The sequence below is a fragment of the Prenolepis imparis genome, unplaced genomic scaffold (assembly GCF_030444845.1).
Source record: "Prenolepis imparis isolate NDT839.2.m4 unplaced genomic scaffold, iyPreImpa1.0 SCAF_2, whole genome shotgun sequence".
Lineage (NCBI taxonomy): Eukaryota > Metazoa > Arthropoda > Insecta > Hymenoptera > Formicidae > Prenolepis > Prenolepis imparis.
In genome coordinates, this window is record NW_028141160.1 from 18,689,649 (window position 1) to 18,714,558 (window position 24,910).

The 24,910-nt window shown below is 37.5% G+C and overlaps 1 protein-coding gene and 1 long non-coding RNA gene across 2 annotated transcripts in view; one reads left to right on the top strand and one right to left on the bottom strand.

The window, feature by feature from the left end:
- Window positions 1–24,910, top strand: part of LOC145932522 (uncharacterized) — a 147,668-nt gene that overhangs the window by 76,819 nt on the left and 45,939 nt on the right. The window lies entirely within an intron of this gene.
- LOC145932514 (tyrosine-protein kinase Dnt) overlaps window positions 1–24,910 on the bottom strand; it is a 79,039-nt gene that overhangs the window by 21,662 nt on the left and 32,467 nt on the right. Inside the window, exon 3 of the mRNA XM_083031503.1 lies at window positions 5,806–6,076. Within this exon, the coding sequence (XP_082887629.1) occupies window positions 5,806–6,076 (271 nt within the window). The remainder of the gene's footprint in view (window positions 1–5,805; window positions 6,077–24,910) is intronic.

The window sequence follows — 24,910 nt, forward strand, 5'->3', positions numbered from 1 at the left end:
TTGCCGAGATTATAGCGTCGTATAATCCCTAAATGCGTTCCTCCAATTTCAGGCGTTGCTCGCCTGAAATCTAAAACTCTCCATTTCTTCGCTAACTTATCTTCTTATGCGAACGAACAACATTCGCTCCTCATTATCTCACATTCTGTTTCTCTCCTGACTTATAATTCGCGCGCGCGTAAATAATTATTTCTTCCACATATATATGCATATATAAAATCTCGCGGGGTTATCAAATTTCCACGTACATTCTTGGCGAATTTCTAATAGCTTCTTTTCTTCAATTTAGTGAGCGTTTTAATTACGGAAACTCGATCTTGCTCCGTTTCTTCTTACTATAATGAAAATATGAAATACAAGGCAAAGATCTGAAAATTTCGAAAAAGATTGGCACCAAACTTTGTCAAATTGGTAAATTGTTATCTTCCGATGATTAAGGGGTTCTTCCATTGCGGATATTAAATAACTGGATGCTTTTTTTCTCTATATTTATTTGAAAGCCGCAATTCTTTGTTCTAGAGTAATTCCAGTAAGTGACATCTACGTTGGTTACAGAAAGAGAAAATGATACGACGCACTCTCTGAAATATTCGTCAAGTCGTAATTGCGGTAAAAATAACAGTGCTTTAAAAATACATACCGTCTGCGGCGTAAGAAAATTCACGACGAAAATTAAGACATTGTCGACATAATACACAGTCATCGCGTAGTTCTTTCTTCTACCTTCCTTTTCATCAAGAGAAAAACTAAAAACTCGAAAGCCGAAATCCTTTTATCTATAGAAACTTCACGATTCATCATCCATTAATGTTGCATTAAATTACTGTTACCGCGCTTGCGAGCTATTGTTGCTTTATTCTGAAAAATGTCATACTTCAAAGAAATAAAATTCTAACTTTTTTATTATAAAACTCTTTGTTATCTCATCTCTGTGTTAAGCTTTCAATTATAATTCTGACAAGCTGTCAACGATGGAGCTGGAAAATGATTTTGTTATATCTTTCGTCCTTCAATTTTCCATGTTTTTTAATTATCAATGATTCGTAACTTGAAATTTACTGTAAAACTTATTTTTCAACTAACCAGTGTTCTTAATTTTACATTCAGTGTTATTCATTTTACATTATTATATATATTATACTGATCTTTTTGTAAAAAAAAAAAAAAAGTAAATATAATTTTTCACTTTGACAAATACGTTAAGGATCCTAATAAGCCTTGATATTTATCTCTTTTCTCTTTTTCCCTCGCTCATTTCATAAAAGAAGGAAATAGACTTCGTGCTCTTGCCAGGCTAACGTAAACCAAGCAGATCAGCTTTACGTGATAGAGCATCGCGAACACGAACTACGAGGTACGAGACGAGAGAAAGAGTTTGCTCGAGCGCGATGAGACGTGCACAGGAAGCAGCAGGAAAAGAAAAAGTTAAATAAATCGTAGTAGCCCTCGGCGTTGCGCTGCAGTATCTTAGGAGCAACTCGTTCGCATCGTTCCTTTGCGGAGTCCTTCCATCTTCCTAAAATGTTTCTCTCGCGCGCTACGATGCGTCCGAGAAACGGACGAGCATCTTCAAAATCGTTTCTACTATTTTTGCGCTAAAATTGCAATTCCGTCAGATTTCGCAATATTTATCAAATTTTTAATACACTCGGCAATATCACTACCTTTTCTACGCTTATGATGTAATTATTCTGATACATGTTTTAAATCTGTCATGTTTTGCTATTCATCCCATTATATTTATATTGCGTGTATATTATATGTGGAATATGAGAGTGTGATATTTATATGCAAGTTAATATTATGCGATATATTATATTATATATATAAATGATGTAGTATGTATAAATACGTTATATTGTTATATCTTTATTTAACTCCAATCACGCTGACTAGTCAAATAGTGGAGCACCTATCGACATAAGTTGTCACGATTGACGCGCACTCGCGAAACTCAAAGAGCGACTATAAAGTCAGGAAGGCGTGTTAAGAGCGACTTCTCAATTAAATCCGACTGAGCTATGCTATCCGCTACCATCAAAGTTAAGGTCAAACAGACCTTAACCGAGATTTACGGAGGACCGGAATTAAGTCTCTAGAGGATTACCAGGGTGACCCTCCACGAGTCGCGTTTCCTCATTCGCCGCGAGCTCTGTGGACTTTAGAAACAAATTTAGTCATGCTGAGAGACTCGCGTAAATCATAAATTTACACCTTTGGTATATGTGCGCTGATATGTTTATTTTTTATTCTATAATACAAATAATATAATACAAAAAATTAAAAAATTCAATGACAATTCAAAGAAAAAAGTAAAATCTGGTGCTTATTTATATATTTTAAATCATTCTTCCTGGTGTACCACTTGTTTCAAATATTTTTAATACTCTATAAATATAGTTTTATATGTTTGCAAAAGTTGTAAACCATTCGCTAATTCAAAAAACGTCAATATTTTTTGAAGATATTTGAGATGAAAAATAATATAAATATTTGAAAACAACACAGAAAAATCTGTAAAAAACACAGGCCGTAGAATATATATTGTCGTTTAAAAATATGAACAGAAAAAAAATCTAATATGCGGATTCTCGCCGAATTCGAATTGTTGAAAAACTGAAATTTCAAATATTAATAAAATAACTAAAATTTAAGAGTTGAGAGAGAATCAGTTTACGTTATTAAATCTTTCCTTTTTTTTTTTTTTTCAATTTGAAACATCAATGGTCTTCAATATATGTGATCTCCTTCGCGAATGTCATCACGAGTATAGAGAGTTCCGTGTAGAGAATTCGATTATTTTCGAGTGATCTCGAGGCGCTCTCAGATTGCTGCTAGGATCTCTCGAGCTCGAAACGATCGCCGAAGGACTCGTCAGGAGCCAGGCCCCTGGTTTCTTTGGCCACGCGGGAACGGGACAAAGAAGAAGCAAATTCGACAAAGCAGAAAATCTGCTCTCCAAGACGCGACTATGGTCCTCACCGCGGTGGTGCTTATTTATTTTCGTCCTTCTTCGTTCCTTCCCGTCGCCCTGTACCCTTGTCCACCTCGCTTTCCTACGCGGTCGACCCTCTTGATCTTCGGCGAAGGAGGGATTTTCTCGGTGCCTTCTCTTCTCTTTCATTAAATACACCGACCCCTGATGAGATTCAATTTTACTCGGCGAATTGCTTTTTGTTGTACCGTCGCCTCCTTCGGTAACCGGATCCGGATCTGCGACTTCTCTCTCTTTCTCTGTCTCTCACCCTCTCTTTCCGCTTCCCTTTCTCTCTTTTTTATTTATAATCAAATTATTTTTTATGTATATTTTCGCGTAAACGCGTGTATATTTTCTAAATTTTATAAGACAAAACTGTATATGTTTATTATAAGAAAATAAAATAAAATATCAAGTATGAAGTACTCCAATAAAATTTATTTAAAAAGTTATGTGTGTTCTAATTTCATATCTAATAATTTTGTTGCAGAGAACGATAAAATCACGGCCAACTGTTGGTCCAAAATAGGAAAAACCTATTTTCAATTTTAAAATGTCTCTATTTTTTATCTTTTTAATTCTACGAGATTCAATTCTTTGTTTTCATCAATTCTCTTCTTAATTAAAAAGATGAATAAATCCATCGCTGTGTGGTTTCAATTTATTTCGTGGAACGTTTATATTTATCGAAAACACTGTGCACAAAACCCATTTTTGGTTACACAAAATCAGTATAAAGTATTTGCAAAGCTATTATAACGCTAGAGAGGGGCGAATATCGGGGGTTATTTGCCAGATTGTATTCATCGTTTGCTCCATGCGGCTTGTTTTTTTAGAAAACACACGTTTTCGAGGTCGCGTGATATTTGCGGAGTCGAGAGAACCGCCTGTGAAGTACCATGCGTACAAGTTTACGAGCACCCTTGTCGGAAGTGGCACGGAAATTACGTTTGTACCTTCGCTCGCGTCCGTCATAACATTTTCATTTCTCCTCGTAACGTAAACTACACGTGTATATGTAATTCCATTATCTAAACATAATTACTTAAACGACTATGCGTGCTCTGCATTGTATTTATAATTTAACGGTATTTATTTTAGCAAGAAGCCTGTACTGTCGGGAAACACTGTTCCGAACTGATCGCTATTCGCTTAATAAAATAAATATTAATAATTATAATAAAGTAAATAAAAAAATTAATTATAATACTTTTAACAATATTGTTAGATTATACAAGCGTTATATTGCGGTATATAAATTTTTTTTTAATAAAAATAAATAATATATACGATATACATTCAAATGCAACTACAGGATATTTATATTTCTTTCCTATAATATATTTTGCCATATGCACAAATGGTTCATCGCGGCCATTTTATTTCGCACATTTCAAAAATTGTTCCTATTATTGTCATCTTTTTTCAACGTTAAAAACGCTCGCCATCACGACGTCAAAAGTTACTAAAAATCGCTCACTCCAGAGTCCATAAATCGCGTGGATAAATTGAGTTTGCGCGTGACGCGAAATGAATGCGCGCTTCTGTTTTAATCGCGACCACGTCGAAACTGTCTCGCCGTAACGAAGGTATTCAGTCGGGTTCACGAACGCGCTAATTAAATCCGATATTACGTAAACGAAATAATTATCAACAGACTAGCGCTAAAGTGAGTACGGATGAACAAAGGCGCGTTCCGGCTGCGACTCGCTCGCGTGTGTACCGCAGAATATACTATATATAAACAAGCGAACCGTATGTCACATAGAGATTACAAAGCTTGAATAGTATCATCTTTTGATACGGATCTTCATACAGCGCACTGTGTAGATCAATATCACCGCGCAGTAAATAATAGCGCATAGAAATTCACAAATCTTTCGCGCCGATTTGACATTGTCATCATATATCGATGTGCGTGTTTTATGAATTATTATGAAATTGATTTAATATATATAATTTTGTGTATATGTGTCTGCGCGCGCGCGCGCGTGCATTATAATCAAATTTATTACGATTAAATTAATGAACCGTGAAATAGAAATAAATCTAAATCTCTCAGAAGGTCAAGTAAACATTATTCAGAATTGAGGAGGAATTGCAATTTTAATTAGACGCAAAAAACACCGCTAAGCGGAAGAGTTACATAATTCACACTTTAGCATTTTCATATTTTAAGTGAGATAAACGGCGAGTGCGCTCTGTCATGATTTTTTCAGGGACTCTGAATAAAACAAGCGGAAGGAGAGAACACGCGGCATTCCTTTAAAAAAGAGAGAAAAAAATCTAGAATCCGCATCTAGACTCTCGGTTAATGCTTGGCTGCCATGAAAATCATGGAATTTCAAATCACATTGAATTTCATGCGCGAAAACAATAAAATAGGTATATACCTCTCTCTCTTTCCCTCTCTCTGTTTTATACTCTTTTAAAGAGAATCAATGTATTATCAATGATTTCTCAATTATAAATATAGCATTGCAAATAATAAAATCTCACTAAAAAGAATTAATTAATAAATAGTAGTGGCTAATTTTTCCATGAAATCTTACTGTTATAATCAGTGAACTAATAAAAATCAAATGGAGGAGCAAACTGTGAGTGTTTCACTGAAGATTAGAGAAATACTTACTGATCTTCGATAAAAATCTTGATACTGCTTTAATCGGTGACATTTTTTCAGTGATTTAATTTAAAAAAAATAATGAACCGCGATGTGTTTCATTTTTCGACATTATTCAGCATAACAATGATCCATATTGGCCAGATAATCGTTATACACATAATCGCGCGAGAAGTTATACCTCTAAGTAGCTATTCACACGTACCTTTCAAGCAGATCTTATTCCTCTTGAACACCAAGATAGTGTCGTTGTACCGAGTACCGGGCGGCGCGGTGATATTCAATCTTAACGCCAGAGGAATTTCTGCGCTAACGACCCCCGAACAGGGCAATCTGATCCTGAAGACTTGCAGAGTGACTGGAACCTCGCCCCTCGCGGAGACGTTAACTCTCGGTGGCAGCAACGCCAACGTCCCGGAGGACGGTCCACCCAGCATCACTCCCACCTCATAATCCAGCTCCATGGAATACGGTAACTGAAAGAAGAAGTCACGTTTCAAAAAAAATTCTCTCCAAGGACCAGCGTAATCTTACATTATCGCGAAACATGCAGATTGTTTTCGCGGGCAGGGTAAATACGATGATTTTTAACAGAGACGAAAATCTTTGAGGAAAGTCTTATTTACGCTCGTGCTCCGATTGCAAATTTCCCTCTCGCGAGTCGACACGTTTCGCACGTAAAAATTATTCCGGTTATCGTCCGCCGCCTGATAATCTGGCGTGTAATAAAAATAACGCGGCACCCATAACTCATGCGGAAAAGCCGCGGGAGACCCGCGGTCCCTTCGTCGCGTATGTGCCGCATACGATTGCGCATATTAACATTATATATATATATGAATGCGTATCGGCCGGCGCATGCAATATATATTTCACGTTAAATCCCGCGCGTCGCGGTCTATTTCGTATTTACTGCTGTCTATCTCGTAACTTTTAACCCCGAGTCGAGGTTACACAGGAGACCCTGGCCGGGTGTAAGTGTGGGGTAAGCACGATTGTACCAACCATCCCCTTCCTACCCCCCGTTCTGTCACACTCGAGATTGGCCCACCTCGAACGGCGAGTAGTGTGTTCAGGCACGCCACAAGTTTTACGAGGTGGCATAAATAACCCGGTTAGTGCTTCGTGATGCGATGTCAACGGAAAGGCGACTCCGCCCTCTCGGCTCACCGGTAATCGTCGTAATCGTCGCGACGGGGGGTCCCGCGGTGGCGTGACACCTGCCTATCGTACCCCCGTGGCGAAGCCGGGATCGCACGCGTATTTTCTCTCTCTCTGAATTTATTATTTTTTTTTTTTCGTCTATATATACATATATACGTAAATCGCGACAAAAGCATGAACGAGACGAATGGACCGTGCACGCGTGTGCACGGCACACCCCGTGTACTCTGTCTGTCCCTCTTCGTTTCCCACTTGCGTAAGAGATACCGCGACGGGGTCTCTATATCGGGACTCTCGAACAGCTCTTAGATCATTCCGACCTTTCCCTTTAATTACAGAGAGTGCCTCAGTTTACGGTGGACGATTTATTTTGATTCAAGCATCGCGCACGCGAGTAGTTATTCACTGTCGTTGACATTGTTAGATAGAGAGATCGTGCGAGAGTGTCAAATCGCTGTAATTTCATAATTAGACATTAATTAATTTCTTTACTCTGACAATTACTTTATTCTAAAAATCGTGGATAAAAATTTTTATTATTATAATCCAATATGATCCCTCTCTACAGAAGATTTATTGTAATATCAATGTCTATTTTTTTTTTATAAAGATTCCATTTAACAAACTTTCCCGTACAAATACCGGAGACAGTTAAAGCTCTCTCGAGAAGGGAAGATAAATGATATTTCCGATTTTCTTCAGGCAGGCACGCGAGCTTTTTCATACTGAATACGTTCGTCCGGGCATTCGTCCTAATTGACGGTAACTTAATGACGATGCGGTTGAATCGAGAACGCGATGTCGAGGGTGCTTTCGAGACGGGACGCCATTTGCTTCCTAATCGTTTCTGAGGGAGGGAGTGACGATGACGTGACATCTATCCGTCGCGTTCGGGCTGCCAGGGATAAAACGTGTTTTCACCGTTCTACCTACGCGACGGGTAGTAATTGACAGAAGTGCCTCGTTCACTCGTCGAAAAGCCACCCTTTTCTTTTATTCGCGCGCGCCGCCCTTTTCTCCCACGATAAATCAACTGCGCCCGAACTAAACGCGTTCACGTCTCTCGGAATTGCCCTCAAAACGTGCCCGGTAGAGAGAAATGGCCAATATCTCTAAACAAATCTAGATTGATTTGTAGAACGAAACGGTACAAATATATTTTGAAACACGAAACAAGATTTATAACTATATTAATATAAAATCCAAAATCAGATACGATATATCAATATTATCTACTGACAAATTTACATTCAAACAGTCGAATTACTTTCCAATTATTCAATGGAATTATATCTTTTCCATTACAAACGTTATTATCTTCAATAAAGCGTCAAAAAAATAGCAGCATTTATTCTCGATGTAATTATGAATATATCCTTTGAATAGAATTTCGATAGCTATCGATTGTGCATGTATTTTGCATTTCTTATCTTCGCTGGTTACGAATTTCTCGATGAAAATTCGCAAAGGTGAATCGCAAATCTCGATTCTCCCCGTCCAGCATTATCCGGGAGAGAACGAGAAGGGTAACACGTAGGGTTCGAGCGATTTTCTGCAGCTGTAAGCGTTTGCTTAATATCCAGTCTCGGATTCCCGTAATAGCGTAAAAATGTTTGCCCAAGAAGCGTCCGTTCCACTCGTCGCGTGTCCCTCTCGAATCCAGGAGAGAAACGTAGTCATGGGCGTCGACATGACTTTTCTCGGGGAAAGCGAAAATTTTCCTCTACGAAAGAAAACTTGGAAACTTTTCCACTTATTTTTATTAATTAATTACGACAGCTATACCTGCAACGTTAAACTTTAAACACGCGTATTGCATTTAGGCCCCCCCTCAGTGAATTGCAGTATATACTTTCAGTATACTTTCTTATTAAAGCGAAATGGACTTTGCGAGGTTCATTAAACCGCAATGCGCTCTTAATGAGTTTATCACGTAGTTTGCACTCCTCCTAATTAACGACGAATTTCTCCGTTACATTTTTCACGCGAACCTGTCCCTCTCTATTCCGAGTACAGAGTACTCGAGACCAAGGGTGCGTCGTACTCCCCGGCGACGCCCATGACGCCCGACACGGCGGTGTCGCGTGAATTGCGATCCGTCAACCTTCTCCCCGTATCTTCCACGTGTCGCCCGCACGTGTATGTATGTGCGACGCGGGTGTTTCCGTGTACAGAACACTTGGATTCTGCCGGAGACGACGAGAGAGAGGCGACGAGTGTATACCACGACGAACGCCATTGTCGCTGTCGATGAAAAGGAAGTCGTATAACACCGGGAAATCCTATCGTCCGACATCAGGAAGGAAACGCCCGTGGCTTTTAAAGGGGAGGGGGGAGAGAGAGAATGCTCACCCTCGCGCGTTTCCCCCGCCCTCGATTTATACCGAAATTATGCCGCGATTTTGTATTATCGGACAGCACCGGGGAGAGAGAATATTAAAGGACGAAGGCGGGCTGATTTATCCCGGAATTATTCCCGGCTCCCGTATTATTCGCGTCCTTGTGTTATTCCAGTGAGCGAGCCCGCCGGTTGATTCGGCTGGATACGCGTGAGCGATGAAAAATGTGCGGCCATGCGAAAAGTACGATGATAAACGCGGCATGAAGCGTACAGAAAAGGGTCAACGCCGCCGATCGCGGCTTCGGTGATTAATCGTGGCGCCGGGAATTTTCGAGATACGTTTCAATATATCGCGAATCAGTCGGGCGTATGTTGCGAAACGCTAATAAGTTTAGACGTGATATTTCTTATCGGTCCTCTTATCCTCTTTAACGCCCTGTTAACATTATTAAACGCTTTTCCCGTTTGCCCATGTTCATTTCGATAAACAAGAAACTTTAGTCTGATATCCCTATAGAGAAATTAGTCGATTTATAGAATTACTTTATTTTAATGTTAATTAATAAAATTGTATAAAAATTATACATAACGATCTAATTGATCTTACTGTTAGCTTCTATATAATAAAATACTTGTCTATAACTTTTTGATGCCAATAAATATGAATTGATAATGTGATTTGATCGAAATAATAGTTATATATACTGTCAATTTTCTCTTTTTATTTAGCACACACACATTATATGAGATAAAATATAATCGCTAATAAAGTCATAATATAATATGGAGCATTTAGATTTTAATGCATTTCTAATTGTAGTTGAGGAATCTATTACTATCAAATGCTTTCATTTCATTTTTTGATCATAAAAATATTCATATAAATTTACTTAATCAAACTCTTTTGCTTATTTTAAAAAGAATAACAAAAGGATTTTAATTGTCATAAAATAATGAATTTAATGCGGACCTTGTTTTTAAATTAACAGAAAACACGTTAAGCAAATATCATCGAAACGTAGTTATATCGCGAACATTTCCACGTAACCGAAAGTACATGATTCCAACCGATATCCATCGGTGCGTGAGCCACGAAATTAGTCACGTGTCGCTAAACACTCGAGGCACCGATCGTGTAATTTTTATGGGAATTTTCCGGTGGATCTTTTACACGATTGATTCCATACGGTTTTATCCTATATCATACGAACGGTCGATTAAAATAACACATTTCCGAGTCACTTTCACGGATATACCTGTTTTCATTTTAAATTTAAATTTGGAAAAGCAGTGATATATTTCTGTTAACCGTACAGTTTCAAATTAAAAATTAAAATCTTGTTCACTCGGTACAATGATGATAATATATGAATGAATAATTTTCATCCCGTACACAAGTATTCGTATATAAACTGATAAAATTACAAATAAAATTGCAATATGAAATATGATAGTTTTAATAAAGTAAAATTAAAGTTACAATTATATTTTATCTCTCGTAAAAATTATTTGTTTATGATGGAAACCGATTTTTTCTTCTTATTTCTTATGTATATCTATTAATTTATATATCTCGTCAATTAGTTCATTGTAGACTAAATTAACCAAATTTTTCATGTTAATAACAGTTATGTTTGATCCAAATTACTTTAAATTACATCTAATTAATTTAAAAAAATTTATTGGAAATACAAAAATACCATAAAAATGTTATATAATATTTCTTTATATGATATCTGCACGCTTTATGTGATAGCTATACGTGAAAAACAGAGAGGCGAAAAGGAATCACATCGCGTGGAGGAGGCTGGCGAGATGCCTTGCCTTACGAGATTCCTCCTATGGTTTCCCTCTTTCAGTGTGCAATAACGAAATACCATTGGTCTTTTTTGCGTGTCCACCCTCCGTTTCGCCGTTGAGTACCCTCGCGCTTGAACTGTGGTGGACGAAAGTTTCGAGTTTACGCTTTGATTCGGTTCTTTTTCTCTTCTGACCAATGACCTATAGACGCAAGAAATTAAACCGAAGTCTTTGGCAACAACGGCGTACGAGACTCGCGGTATGTTAAGAATTTCTCGATACACGCTAGGTCTAGGCGAATCGAATGACTTTTTCATGTATAAATTTTTTTATTAATTATTTTATTAATTTTATTCGCAGAAGAGAAAGAAAATAAAAAATAAAATAAATTTTAAAATAGATTTTAAATGTAATATGCTTTAGCTAATTCTAAGTAACCTTTACATAGGAAGTTATGCTAGTTTATATATGGGCGAAATTAAAATTCTTTATAAAAAAAATGAAAAATAGCTTAGAATTGCGAACATTGCGTGCGTGCGAGCGGAAACCCCTTAACATCCCTCTTGGCATCTACTTGCAGGGCTCTCTTTAGAGGCACGCAAAGGACGCTTAGTATCCCCATAATATCTCAATCATATATATGTATATATATATATATATATATATATATATAACCGCTAATGCTCTTATATTTAGAGATAGACGACTCGCTGCCCGAGAAGCGAAAGCGACGCCTCTTCGTCTTTCGGACAACATTTATACGAGAGGCGTCTTAATGCCACTTCCGACGACACGATGAATTAATCACCCCTCATTCCAGCGTCGTCTTTGACTATCCCTCCCTAACCGTTACTTCGTAAGCAAATGAATTAATAACAAGAGAGAGCGGTTAGCGAAGAAACCTTCGCGGAGGATCGTTCTTAACGATTAACCGTTGTCATTTATGTACCAGGAGGAGATGCAATGATACCGGTGGTACATGAGATTAATTAATAAAGGTAATAGATATTGAAACTGTTTTAATAAGAATTTTACTGCGAATATATTCGATATTCTCCTTAGCTATAAGAGAAACAATAACACGTTGAAAAAATAACAATTCCTTTATCAAGCACAAATTTTTTAAAAATATTTGAATTGTTTATTTTTTTATATACTTGTTGATAATAAATTATAAATATTAAATCTTTAATTAAACATCTATTGACTGAAGATTCAATCACAAAATTAACGGAATGATTTTATGCATTTAAAGCTTTTCCATGTAACATTGTTTTTTTTATAATTTAAAGATTACAATGCACACAGTATCGTTTAGATGTGTTGAAATTTTTATCTTGAACAAAACTATGCGCGTCTTTTGTATGCAATCGTCGAAAGATTATTCCCGCATTAATTTTCAGAATTACGCGACCGCGACGTAAATGACGGCTTAACGAGCGGTTTTAACGCTTTAATTATTAGCCCGACTGTACTACCGCGAAGAGAACAAGAACGCCGTACAAAGGGTGCAACGCGAGGCAAGGGTGTGTTTGCGCCCTCGGTGTTAACGCAATATACTCGCTCTAGGGCGCGACGCACTTAACATGTGTACACGAACGCTGCCCGTCTACGGGCTGTCTGTCCACGTGCATCCATATTCCCTTAGACGCTAGCGTCTGACGCCTACAATGAGCTCACATCCCTTCCTTCGCTCCTCTCCCTTAATGATTCGTATTCTTTGTAGCTGCTAAATTGGATTTAATTCATTTGTTTGGAATATATTCTGTTAAACGGATCATGCAATATTTAATTAATGCTTATAACTTAACTATGTATTTATCTGTCAATATTTCTTGGATCGTTTTTTTATATATAGAGAATGATTTTTAGATTTTAATTATTTTCTTATTCTTTATTCTTTATTCTTATTTTTCTTATTTCTTCTCTTTGTTTATAATATATAGTTTGCGATATGATAATTAGATGCATTATATACAGTCATCTCTAACATTTCTGTCGCGCTATACATATCACAGCGCCAATCCCTTATTCATTTTCTTGAGCTTCATATGATGCCCCAGGCATCACTTGTCTTCGTTATCTTCATGAAATATGAAATCTCTTGCCTCTATAACGTGCCGTCTGCCTCCACTCCTTTACCTTCACTATGTATACATTTTCCCTCCCTCTAGTGCTCCCGATATTATTCTTTATTTCTTAATTCTCGGAATATACTCTGTACGCGATGTATCTTGTACATACATTGTCTACATATTCTCTGACTCGCATCAAAGACAATGAAGAGCATCATTATTAAAGATAACAAAGAAGCAAACTACAGTAATTATAAGATAATGAGAACAAAGAATCACGTATAAAATAAAAATCTACGTTTAAAAAATAATACGATTCGAAAGGATATAATAATAACTTTTGATAACAACCGAGAAAATCATTAAGGTAAATTGAGTGAAATCAGTGAATAAGATTTTAATTCAAGATGCAAGTCAATTCTCACACATGTCATTCTACATATGTTTTTAATAATATTTTGATCACTCGCATATATGTATATATTTAAATATTTTCTGTGCAAAAATCATTGATCGCCTTTTTAATTTCGCCGATACTCATCCGCGGATCTATCAATTACATATTCGATAAAAGGACAATTTATTTTCGCTTAATCCTCCACCTTGTATTTACTTTGGTAAAACTTCTTCAGAATTCTCGACGAGACCGCCGGTGCAATATTCCGCCATCGAGTTAACCTCGTTGCCCGGCGACAGGACAGGGTCTAATCGTGCAATACTAATTTTATTACGCGCAAGTCCAGTTAATTGGCGCCAGAAGCGTATAAATTGCAGCGGCTTGGCGACACTCGGCTCGCACGGACCGTAGGGACGTGGGGCAGTTTATCCTTAATGCGAAAACATTGCTTCCCCTCGGCACCCTCGGTATAGTAAGGGACCAGGTCGGAAGGTAGTCACGTAAAGGATTGCTGGAATTCCCGCAGGAATCTCGTGCGACGTGTACCCAGTGCTTACTTAGAAACCCGAGAGCGGTCCTCCACCGATATATATCGAACCTTGTAATCTTTTAATCCCGCCAGCGGGGCTTATTGCTCCGAACGGACAGAAAAAAAAGAAACCCGATCTCTTTCAGCGACAACGTAACGACGGACATCGACGTTTAAATCTGCCGACGGAAATCTCCGCGGAAATCGAGGCGGCTTAACGATGCGGTTACCGAACGTCGGGCGCGAACTACTTGACGGGGAACAGCGGCGAAGTTCTAACCGAATCCGATGGCCCCGCGAAGTCTGCGAGCGATTAGAAGTCAAAGTTGGAGAACGCCCGTTATCGCTCGCGCGAGGCTTCCATTATTTCGCTCGCGGCATTGTGCTCCATCTGTGACGTAAAGTAAGTTTACGCTAAAGATAACGCCAGGTAAATTATTCAACACTGTTAACGCCTTAATGGCGAGTGCATTGTATAATGCAGTATCGTGTAATAATGTTAAACTAATCGCGAAATATTACTTGCGCAATGTTTTACATCGCGATTACATTGTGAAGATAGCAAATAATGTAAAACACTTTTAAATTAATTGTGAAATATTAATTGCATACTTTATAGAAAATAAGTAAACAAATTTTTCAATTATTAATATTAATGTTGTAGATAGTATATTAATGTAATGTTAAAATATACATATAAATTGCTGGATATATTTCTTTCTAAGTTACTTTGTCCTTTTACATCATTTGTCGATCAAGATTTTAGTCCCCTCTCTCCTCCCCATCTCTCTCTAACTTCCAAACTATATTCTCGACTTCAATATATTCCATTATGCTCTGTTTACACGGCAGACACTTCTGTAAGGAAATGAAAACGCCCTCGTGCACGATAATGGAAATCTGAACCGCACGGGAGAAATTAGTTTCTTTGACCGATGAAAGTGGCTATGTATTGCCGATAGAGAATAGACGGATTCCACAAATTATTTTCCTCAATTTCCTACTGGCTTTATCAACAAAATAAACATCGCGATCTGTTTCAATCTCTTATATACAAAAGTCAATCTTATATAGTTTTGTATTGTTAAAGTTGTGTTTTATAATTCAATTTCAATTTTATTCATCTTTAATCCAAATATTTTATATTTTTTTTATGCTATTTTATGTTCAATTTTTAATAAATTAAGAATAATTGCATTATTATTTTCAATTATAACTCTTTATATTTTTATTTTTAAAAATAAACTATCATTTTATTTTACAATATTAATATTATTATATTGATTATTTACTTTACTAATGCTCTTTTTACATGAATATAAATTGGCTCATTTATATCATATTATAACTTCTTGAAACTACTTTAACACAATAATTGGAGTCTCTTTATCTTCTTCTATTTCAATAACTACAATCTTTTATGAGGCTAAATATCTTTGTAAAGAACAGCTGCAATCAAAAGTCTATAATTTTCTACAGGAAATACTACAGTTTAATGATCATAAACAGATTTTTAAATTAATAATGCATCTGTAAATCTTAATAATTTTTATGCGCAATTTATTTTATTTTATTTTTTATAATCTCGATAATAATTTTACTCTTATTTTCCGTACCACATACACATATATGTATGTCGACGTATCAAGTCAAACGTCGAATAATGAATATACACCGCATATCCGGCAACAAGAATAACGGTAATTAAGACAAACAGCGGGCGGAAAGATCCGTCTATTCTTAACATTGACTTAAGACTCGCTTACTTGGAGCGTTGTTCGTCTCGGCGAAAGATATCGCGAGCTCAAGGAGGTTCATCGAGAGGCACAATTCGGCGAGCCGTTTATCCTCGCTCACATCCGCAACGCGACGGGGACGGGAGAGGAGATTGGAATGACTGAAGTCCTGATGAAGGGTGGATGGTGAGGTACGAATGGGGTGGGACGCGAGGGGAGAATGGGGAGAAAGAGGGGTCGAGGGTACGTAGGGCAATTTTCGCGTAATTCGATGGGGCGTGATCGTCATAGCAACCCCCGGTACCCTCCGTCCACCCTCTCTGGAAGCTGCAGCCTGTTCAAACAAGCCTCAAACTCCATACTAGGCTCGTATTCACTTTCTCTCTCTCTCTCTCTCTCTCTCTCTCTCTCTCTCTCTCTCTCTCTCTCTCTCTCTCTCTCTCTCTCTCTCTCTCTCTCTCTCTCTCTCTCTCTCTCTCTCTCTCTCTCTCTCTCTCTCGTTTTCCCGATCTCTCTCTTTCTTTCTCTTTCTCTCTCTCCCTTTCTCCCTATTCGTCTTTCTGTGGCTGCCGCATACCGCATCCGTCTTTCATTGTCCGTCTCTCTCTTTCGATGCTCCTAACTCAAATCCGCGAACGGTACTCCGGGATTTCAACAGTTGCGATAACTACCTGGATTTCTCCTGTACTCCACAGGCAGTGACGGCTCAATCATTTCATAGTAATTACTTGCGCGTTGGTATAGCGCCGCTGGTACGCGAACGCAAATGCCGTTGGCTAACAACAACAACGGAGTCGTCCTCTCTCGTGTTTCTCGGGGCGATGGGTATCCGAGACCCGAGCTCGAAGCTCGTCATTTAGTTTGGTGGCCTGCGACCGGCAGAGAAACCTCCGGCGTGGCTTTCCGACGTGCCATAATACGGTCAACCGTATACGTCTCGTGGCCGCGGCTGCAATGTGAATTACGTTCTCGTTGAAAATAGTCCGCATGCAAAGGGCTTCGTTTATCGCTATACCGAACGTAATTCGCAAAGCGCCGTATACAAACCAAAATGGCAAAGCCATTTTGATAAGGTCTCCGCCAAGTTTTTTTCTAACATTCGTCTTTTTTTCAAAATATATATTCATCCGATAAAAAATGTCAGCCTGGTCTTACTATTTTACACACAAATACTCCCGGAAACTCGTTAAGATCTTTAAATGTCCTAACAATATTTTATGATGAATGGTTTTAGCGAGTCTTTCTAAAAATCTTACAGAATGCCCACGATAGAGTTATATATAAGTTCACACACGCGCGTTTCACATATACACACCACTAATCATGTGTTGCCTATACTATTACAGTAATTTCTATGTAAATTAAACGCAGAAAACAACACATATGTTTCTCGTTATTTCCAAAATGTTTTAATTAAACGCAGGTTAAATGAGGAAAGTTCATTGCGAAATAACGACTCGTCGACATTATTTCCGTATGTAAATACTCGAAAATGCTCGAAAATTGCGTTTCTAATTCTCGTCATTTGCACGTCCATAGCTTCTCATTATCGACCAATGCAGTCGCGTCCGCCGATCGAATCCCGCAGAATTCCACGCGGACGAATATTTCATACTCTGTGATCATATAACGGGTCGCTTTAGTGCCAGCTAGGGCTGAAAAACAGCAACAACGGAAGAGAGAGAGAAAGAGGACTCGCTAACGAGATGCCGTAGCTTCATCTCGCGACAAAATCAAACTTCCATTACCCATTCCACAGATAGGCAAAGCACTAGCAAACGACAGCAAGATTACTCATCGAAGTACCTAATCTCACCTATAACTACTTCATCTTTCATTTGTGCTCGTTTTTAATTAACAAAGTTGCACGTTGTCAAAACTCGACATATTTATAACAGATCCGAAACAGATTCCTCCTCTACATACATATCCCATCATGCATTTATAACAAAACTTGAATATGGTCATCTAAATATTAGATTATTTTGCTACACATCAGAGCAACTGCGCTGTTCGTATCTCATCTCTCCACTTTTAAATTTTTTAAAATTAAGTTTATTATATAGATATAATATATATTATATATATATGTATATATATTATATATATATATATATATATATATATATATATTATATATAGATATAAAGAATTTCACCTAATTATTTTCGTGCAATGAAATTATCTCATCATTTCGTCCTATGTCTGACTTAATCTATACTTAACTCCTTGAATGCGTAATGAGTATAATTTACAGTGTATCTTATACATACATATTGTATATATCATATAGATATAAAGAATTTCGTCTAATTATTTTCATGCAACGAAATTATCTCATCATTTCGTCCTATGTCTGACTTAATCTAAACTTAACTCCTTGAATGCGTAATGAGTATAATTTACAGTGTATCTTATACATGCATATTGTATATATTATATATATATATATATATATATATATATAAAGAATTTTATCTAATTATTTTTGTGCGACAAAATTATCTCATTATTTCGTCCTATGTCTGACTTAATCTAAACTTAACTCCTTGAATGCGTAATAAGTATAATTTACAGTGTATCTTTTACATACATATTGTATATATTATATAGATATAAAGAATTTTGCCTAATTACTTTTGTGCAACGAAATTATCTCATCATTTCGTCCTATGTCTGACTTAATTTAAACTTAACTCCTTGAATGCGTAATAAGTATAATTTACAGTGTATATTTTACATACATATTGTATATATTATATAGATATAAAGAATTTTGCCTAATTATTTTTGTGCAACGAAATTATCTCATCATTTCGTCCTATGTCTGACTTAATTTAAACTTAACTCCTTGAATGCGTAATGAGTACAATTTACAGTGTATCTTATACTTTTATATATATATATATATAATATATATATAATATATATAAAATATATATATATAAAAGTATAAGATACACTGTAAATTGTACTCATTACGCATTCAAGGAGTTAAGTTTAAATTAAGTCAGACATACGACGAAATGATGAGATAATTTCGCTGCACGAAAATAATTAGGCAAAATTCTTTATATCTATATAATATATACAATATGTATGTATAAGATACACTGGAAATTATACTCATTACGCATTCAAGGAGTTAAGTATAGATTAAGTCAGACATAGGACGAAATGATGAGATAATTTTGTTGCATGAAAATAATTAGGCGAGAAATTCTTTATATCTATATAATATATATATATATATATATATATATATATATATATATATATACACTGGCGGATTCTGGGTAGGGGGGGGGGGGGGGTAAACCCTCCCCCTTGCAAATTAAAAGAAACAATTTTGCTGAATTTGTTTAAAAAATATAAATAAAGAAAAACAAACATTCGACGTCGTTGATTCTGGAATAAAAGCTAATTATGAAACCAAAAATATTAAATAAAATAATTTTGCAAACCCCCCCCCCCCCTTTCCCCCCATTATCGACGTCAGGATCCGCTAGTGCACCAAGTATTATACTTATTCTAAATTAGAATTTAATTGGCAAACGTAAGTTTAATTTTGTACTATTTATACATATTGTATTTCTTATCAAAACGATTCAATTGTCTATTTGAGCATTATAAGCCATTTAAACGCGTCGGAGCGTGAGAGCGAGATCAGATTAAATTCTTTGCGCGCAAACTTCTCCCTATCTCGTTTCGTTCGTTATCCTCCGCAGCTAGATAGCCGAAAAATGTTTACGTGCGAAACACGTAGCGAAAGACGGGAGAGATAATATCAGAACAGAGAGAGAGAGAGAGAAAGCAAAGGGCGAAATTTAAGTTAACGAAGCGCACGCGTATTTCGAGAGTTCTCTCTCGTCGGAGAAGAGAGATATATAAATTACCGTGCGAGAGTTACACTCGCGCCGGAGTATTGCCCGAGCCATGCTTAATTATAAAACCGATAAATTCATCCCGTGGGACACGGGACAGACGTCTGGAATCCCGAGGTTGATAAACGAGCCTCTGATCCCGACCTCCTGCCTTACTACTACGCCCGTCTCTACCGGCCACCCTCCTTCCTGCATCCTCTCCTCGCTTAAGTCGCGTCCTCCCGTACGTCGTATACGCGCTTACGCCTCGATGGACTCGCATCATTGAGTTCCGGAATCTGGACGACCGTGTAATTAGATCCTTGGCCTCCGCAGACCTAACTATAATTACATTTACGTGATGTTACCTGCGAGAGGATGATGCGCCGGCTATGAGATATCCGGCCCGTCAAGGGACATCCCACATGGGATCAAGTGTGTGCGCAAACGCTCTCACACGTTGTCCATTTTGAATCAAATTTTCATATCGAATTTACACGTTCCTCTCGTTCCGTAATAACTTGTTCATTTCGGAAACGCTCTTGCGGGAATACCTTGTTATACGGAGAGATTTTGGGCAATAATTCGCTTATTATCTTCGTACAAATATGCATTCTTTATGCTATTCATTTATTGACGCGTTTGAAAAATTGTACTAAATAAAGGAATTAAAAATTAATACATCTATTTAACAAGTTTTATAAAAAAGACAATTTAAGCACACAATCTTGTATTATAATATATTTTATAATACAATTTTTGTATTATATTTTATAATACAATTTTTGTATTATATTTTATAATACAATTTTTATATTATATTTTATAATATAATTTTTTGTTTATTTTTTGCACGAGAGAGAGAGAGAAAAAAATAATTTTTTTTTTAATTGCGCTACCTGATTTCCGAGATTACAGACATCTCTGTATAACATAAAACTCTATACACGCAACACATAGAATATGACGTTCACGCTGCCAAAAGTAAGTGATATTTCGCTTTTTAATATTATTCAATTTAAAAATAATACTCTTTAATATTTATCTGAGTTGTTTTGAGCAAAAATCTCGTTATGTAAAACAAGGGTAGCTTCGGACACTTTATCAGATCATGCCAGCCGTCCTGAATCGCGTTAAATGCGAAGGATCCCTCACAGTTTTAATCGTCGTTAATCAAACGAAAGCAGAGGCAGGTATGGACGTAATATTCCATCGATTCTCAAGTACTCGCCGATGGAAGGCGGACGCTCGCTCAATTTGGCGCGGTTCCAAAGCGGACAGATGTCCGTAATTCTCGGTTTGATAAACGAGCGCTTGATCCCAAGTTTCCTATAAAGCAGGAGGCGTCTCTTTGAACATGCGCCTTCAAGCGAGGCTCTCATACCTCGTCCTTATCGTGACACGTTCCCTGTATATTGTGTGTCCAATATATATATATATATATATTTTTTACATATCGTATTTTATTTTTAAGGATGAAATTGACGGCGCGGAAAGAAAGAGATAAATTGATGCCTCAACAATGCCCCGAATAGATATGATTGTAATGACTTGCAAGAGATTCTTTTAAAATTCTCGTAAAGGTATATCTTAATAATAATAGAGTATTATGATATCTTTATTTTTCTTCTCTTCTCTCCTCTTTTTGTTATTATATTTCTCGATACAACTTCCGAACTTATGGAAATAAATGAATAACGAGAATTAATAATATACATTTTTAGCGTGTATATTTATATTTTTCTAAGAATAAAATAACAAAAATATAACGATGTAGTCGTTATTGCGAACGACTGTATTATCCATGAACGGGGATGATTTTATCTCCTACTCTCTTATAACCGCTCCGACGATTATTGAAGCACTTAGGTCGTTTGCTCCCCACCGAGATATTAATTCTCAAGGGGTTTAGTCGATTCCTTTTCTCGGGTAGTCACTCTCCACCAGAATCTCCATGGTGGTCTACGACGAGGGAGAGAGAGGGGAATGGATTCGACGTAGCGGGTGTCGCCACAGTAACGAAGACTTCTCACGCATATACCGGATTTAGTTATGTACGATCACGTATGGACACACAAGAACACGTACACATACACACGCGCGCGCGACCGATATAGCCCAGCAGCCATGGCCTTCCACCGAAGTTTGTGAACTATGAGTGAACCTATCGCAAGGACAAATTTCCTCATCTAACTTTCTCCGGGTAGATGAGATGATCGCTCAATGCCAGCGGCACCGACGCTACTATCTTCACTATGGCCCAGCCGCCTCCGCCACCCTCCGCTCGCGCACAGGAAAATTAATGACGGAATCCGGGAGTTTTCTATAGGCAACTTTTACCGTCGGAGATTCACGGCACCGTCGAGTAGAACAAATTCACGAAAGAGAGACGAGAGGCGCGAGGAGAATAACGACAATAGGTTCCTACCGGCGCGGTTCGACACGAGGATGGACATCGCCGTTATCGTGTTTTCGTTCGACGGAGCTCCCGCGCGTTTAAATTGGCGGCGTACAACGACGTAGCGGGTCTTTTGTCGATAAACGAAGCGTCGTTGAAGCGATAACGATGATTTATGCGCTAAATTCTCTCAGCGCGATTTTCTGTTTCATGTATTTCGATGGAGGAGTGTTTCACCGCGACAGCGACGAGAAGGGATGAAGGAAAAGTCGAGAAAATCCAAGTCTTGCGCTCATTCTCTCATTCAGAGATTAAATTATTTCAATCTTGCTTATTACATAAAGAAAAAAATAATAATTAAACAAAATCCTAAACATGAACGATATGCTGTAATCACACGAAGATCTAGAATTCCAATGAGCCGAAACTTTTAATTCGAAATTGCATCAATAGCCAGACTCTCTCGAGAGACAGTCGGCATCCGAAGCGCTTCGAGGACGCGTGATTTTCTCTTTAGCTCTCTCCCTTCGATCGCTTCACCCTATTTATCTATCCGGCACGACGACGCTCCCTCCGTCCCTTCCTTCTATCCCCCATAACGAACTTTCCGTACGTCGCGTTCCGCGCACTCCACCGCCATTGAAAAGTCTTATTCTCGCAGGAATTAACGAGTTTCCCGAAGAATCGCGCGGAATTACATTGCCGCGCGTCGCGTCGCGGCGCATGCAATTCTGCAAGTTGGAATTGAATCTACCGGCACGAGGCGAGAAGAGAAAGGGGACCGGCGGATTCGATCCTCTCGCGGAAAATGCCTCGCGATGGCGCCAGGGAAATGGGGGCTCTTGACGCGGGGAATGAAATTATTAAAACGTCAACGCCATGTATATATCTGACGATGAAAGCCGTTACGGTGTCGCCAGACACCGAGGCTGGAAAATTATAATACATATACGCGTCATTTGGCGTCTACCTCATCCTGATTTGCTTTCTGCCTTCTGAGCAACTCTTTCTCGCGAGTGCCGCGGGATGAAATGCGGGATCCGCGTGCTTAAACGACGTCGAAAAGAGAGAGATTACATCTACGAATTTCGAAGCGTCTCGGCTATTAAAATAATTAAGTAATTTTTTTTTAAATGCGTACTACTTTATGCTTATTTGGTATTTCTCATACTAATCGAGTAAAACACACGCTCTTTCTTTTACTCTTGTTATATATATAAAATTAAAAAAAATAACTTCTCGTAACACAAGTGTATCATTTTTGTCAGATCAATTTTTATTCCATATACATACGTATATAATATATAAGCCACTCACGTATACGCATAAAAACGTAAGATGCATTAAATAATTGCTTATCAATTGCTCCGATTCGCTTCGCAAAAAGCTCATGCCTCGAATGCGCAAGCAAGAGATATATTCACAGCGACATTTTTATTATTTCCTATTGCAACAATAATACCGGATAGCCGTCGTAGTAGAGAAAATATGAACGTTATCGAATCGTGAATATCGATATCGCGACTGGAGCACCGAAACTACCACGTACCGACTATTCCTATACATTTTCCCTCCCTCTCTTTCCCTTCCTCCCTTGCTTCCTTCGACGGATACAGAGTCGAATCTCCACCTACGCTATCGAGCAAGTATTTGTGGGTGCAGCGCTATATTATGCATTCACCCCTCCAACCCCTTCCCCGCGAAGGAGGCCACGTCGTAGGTCTGCCGTATACCTTAACATAATAAGGTCGTATTATGCAGTATATACAAAATTTCCAGTTTAAACGCGGCCCACGTTCGGGCCTTAACGTCTTGTTCGCGGACATTCGAGAGTTTCGAAACTCTGCGCTCCTTTCGTTTCGAAAAGTTAAGTTGAACTTCGGCACGATTTACTAAATCGACACAATGTGCACTTCACAGAAACGGTATGGAATGTTAACGCTGAGTAATGCCTGAGTATAACGCGCTATTATTCGTAAGTTCGCGAAACGTGAATCAATTAACTTTCCATCGATCGAGTTACCTTATGGAAAGCATCGGGTAGTCGCGATAAAAATTATTTTTCTCTCTCTCTTCGTAAAAGAACGCGGTGAATAATGTCACATAAATGCTGACGGGAAACTCGACTTATCTAATTTCGAATATAATTTATGTAATAATTCAGTTATGCGACTCTCTTGTGCGAAATATGCAATTATAGAATTTTATCGGAATAAAAATTGTACTCTTATTATAAGACACAAACTCCGTATCTAATTATATATATATATAACGTTATTATAATATAATACTTTGTATATGTAATATATTTAGACAAATAGAAATACTCATGTGAGATTATGATATTACGAGATTATGATGTAATATTATGCAGATGAATGTATGTCTGTTTTAATACTGGATTTTATAAGGATCAGCATGCTCTGTTGGGTGCATTTACGCGTTTTAACGAAGATCCAGAGAATAACGGTAAATTTTTTATCGGCTCTTGAGTAATCCCAGAGGGCAATAAACGGTCTACATCGTTTTCTCGCTTCGACGTTGCGAAGCATTACAGGGAACGATCGCGCCATATGGAATTCCTTTTTGAATATTTTATATTATGGATATGCGGATATTTCCCCGACAAGGTTTCTGCATTCAACAAAAAAAAAAAAAGATACTTCGTCAACAACGATTTTTCACGGAAACATCAAGCGTAACGCGAGAGACCGAGAATCGCGTATCACACATTTTGATCCAAATAAGATTTTTATTATTTCGTTTGTATGTAAATTGAAACTCCTAGCTTAAAAAAAAATCGAGGCGAAATATACAAAATTTTTGCAGTATCGAAATTAATGTAATATGACAAGATGTTTATATTTTTTTTTCTTCAATTACATATGTATATTTTATTAAGTATATTAGGTATTTCATCGAAAAATTAAATTTTCGATTGAACGGAGATATCTTTTTGCAGAAAATAGAAGAGTGATATTATATTAAATTCTGATTCTCGCGGGAT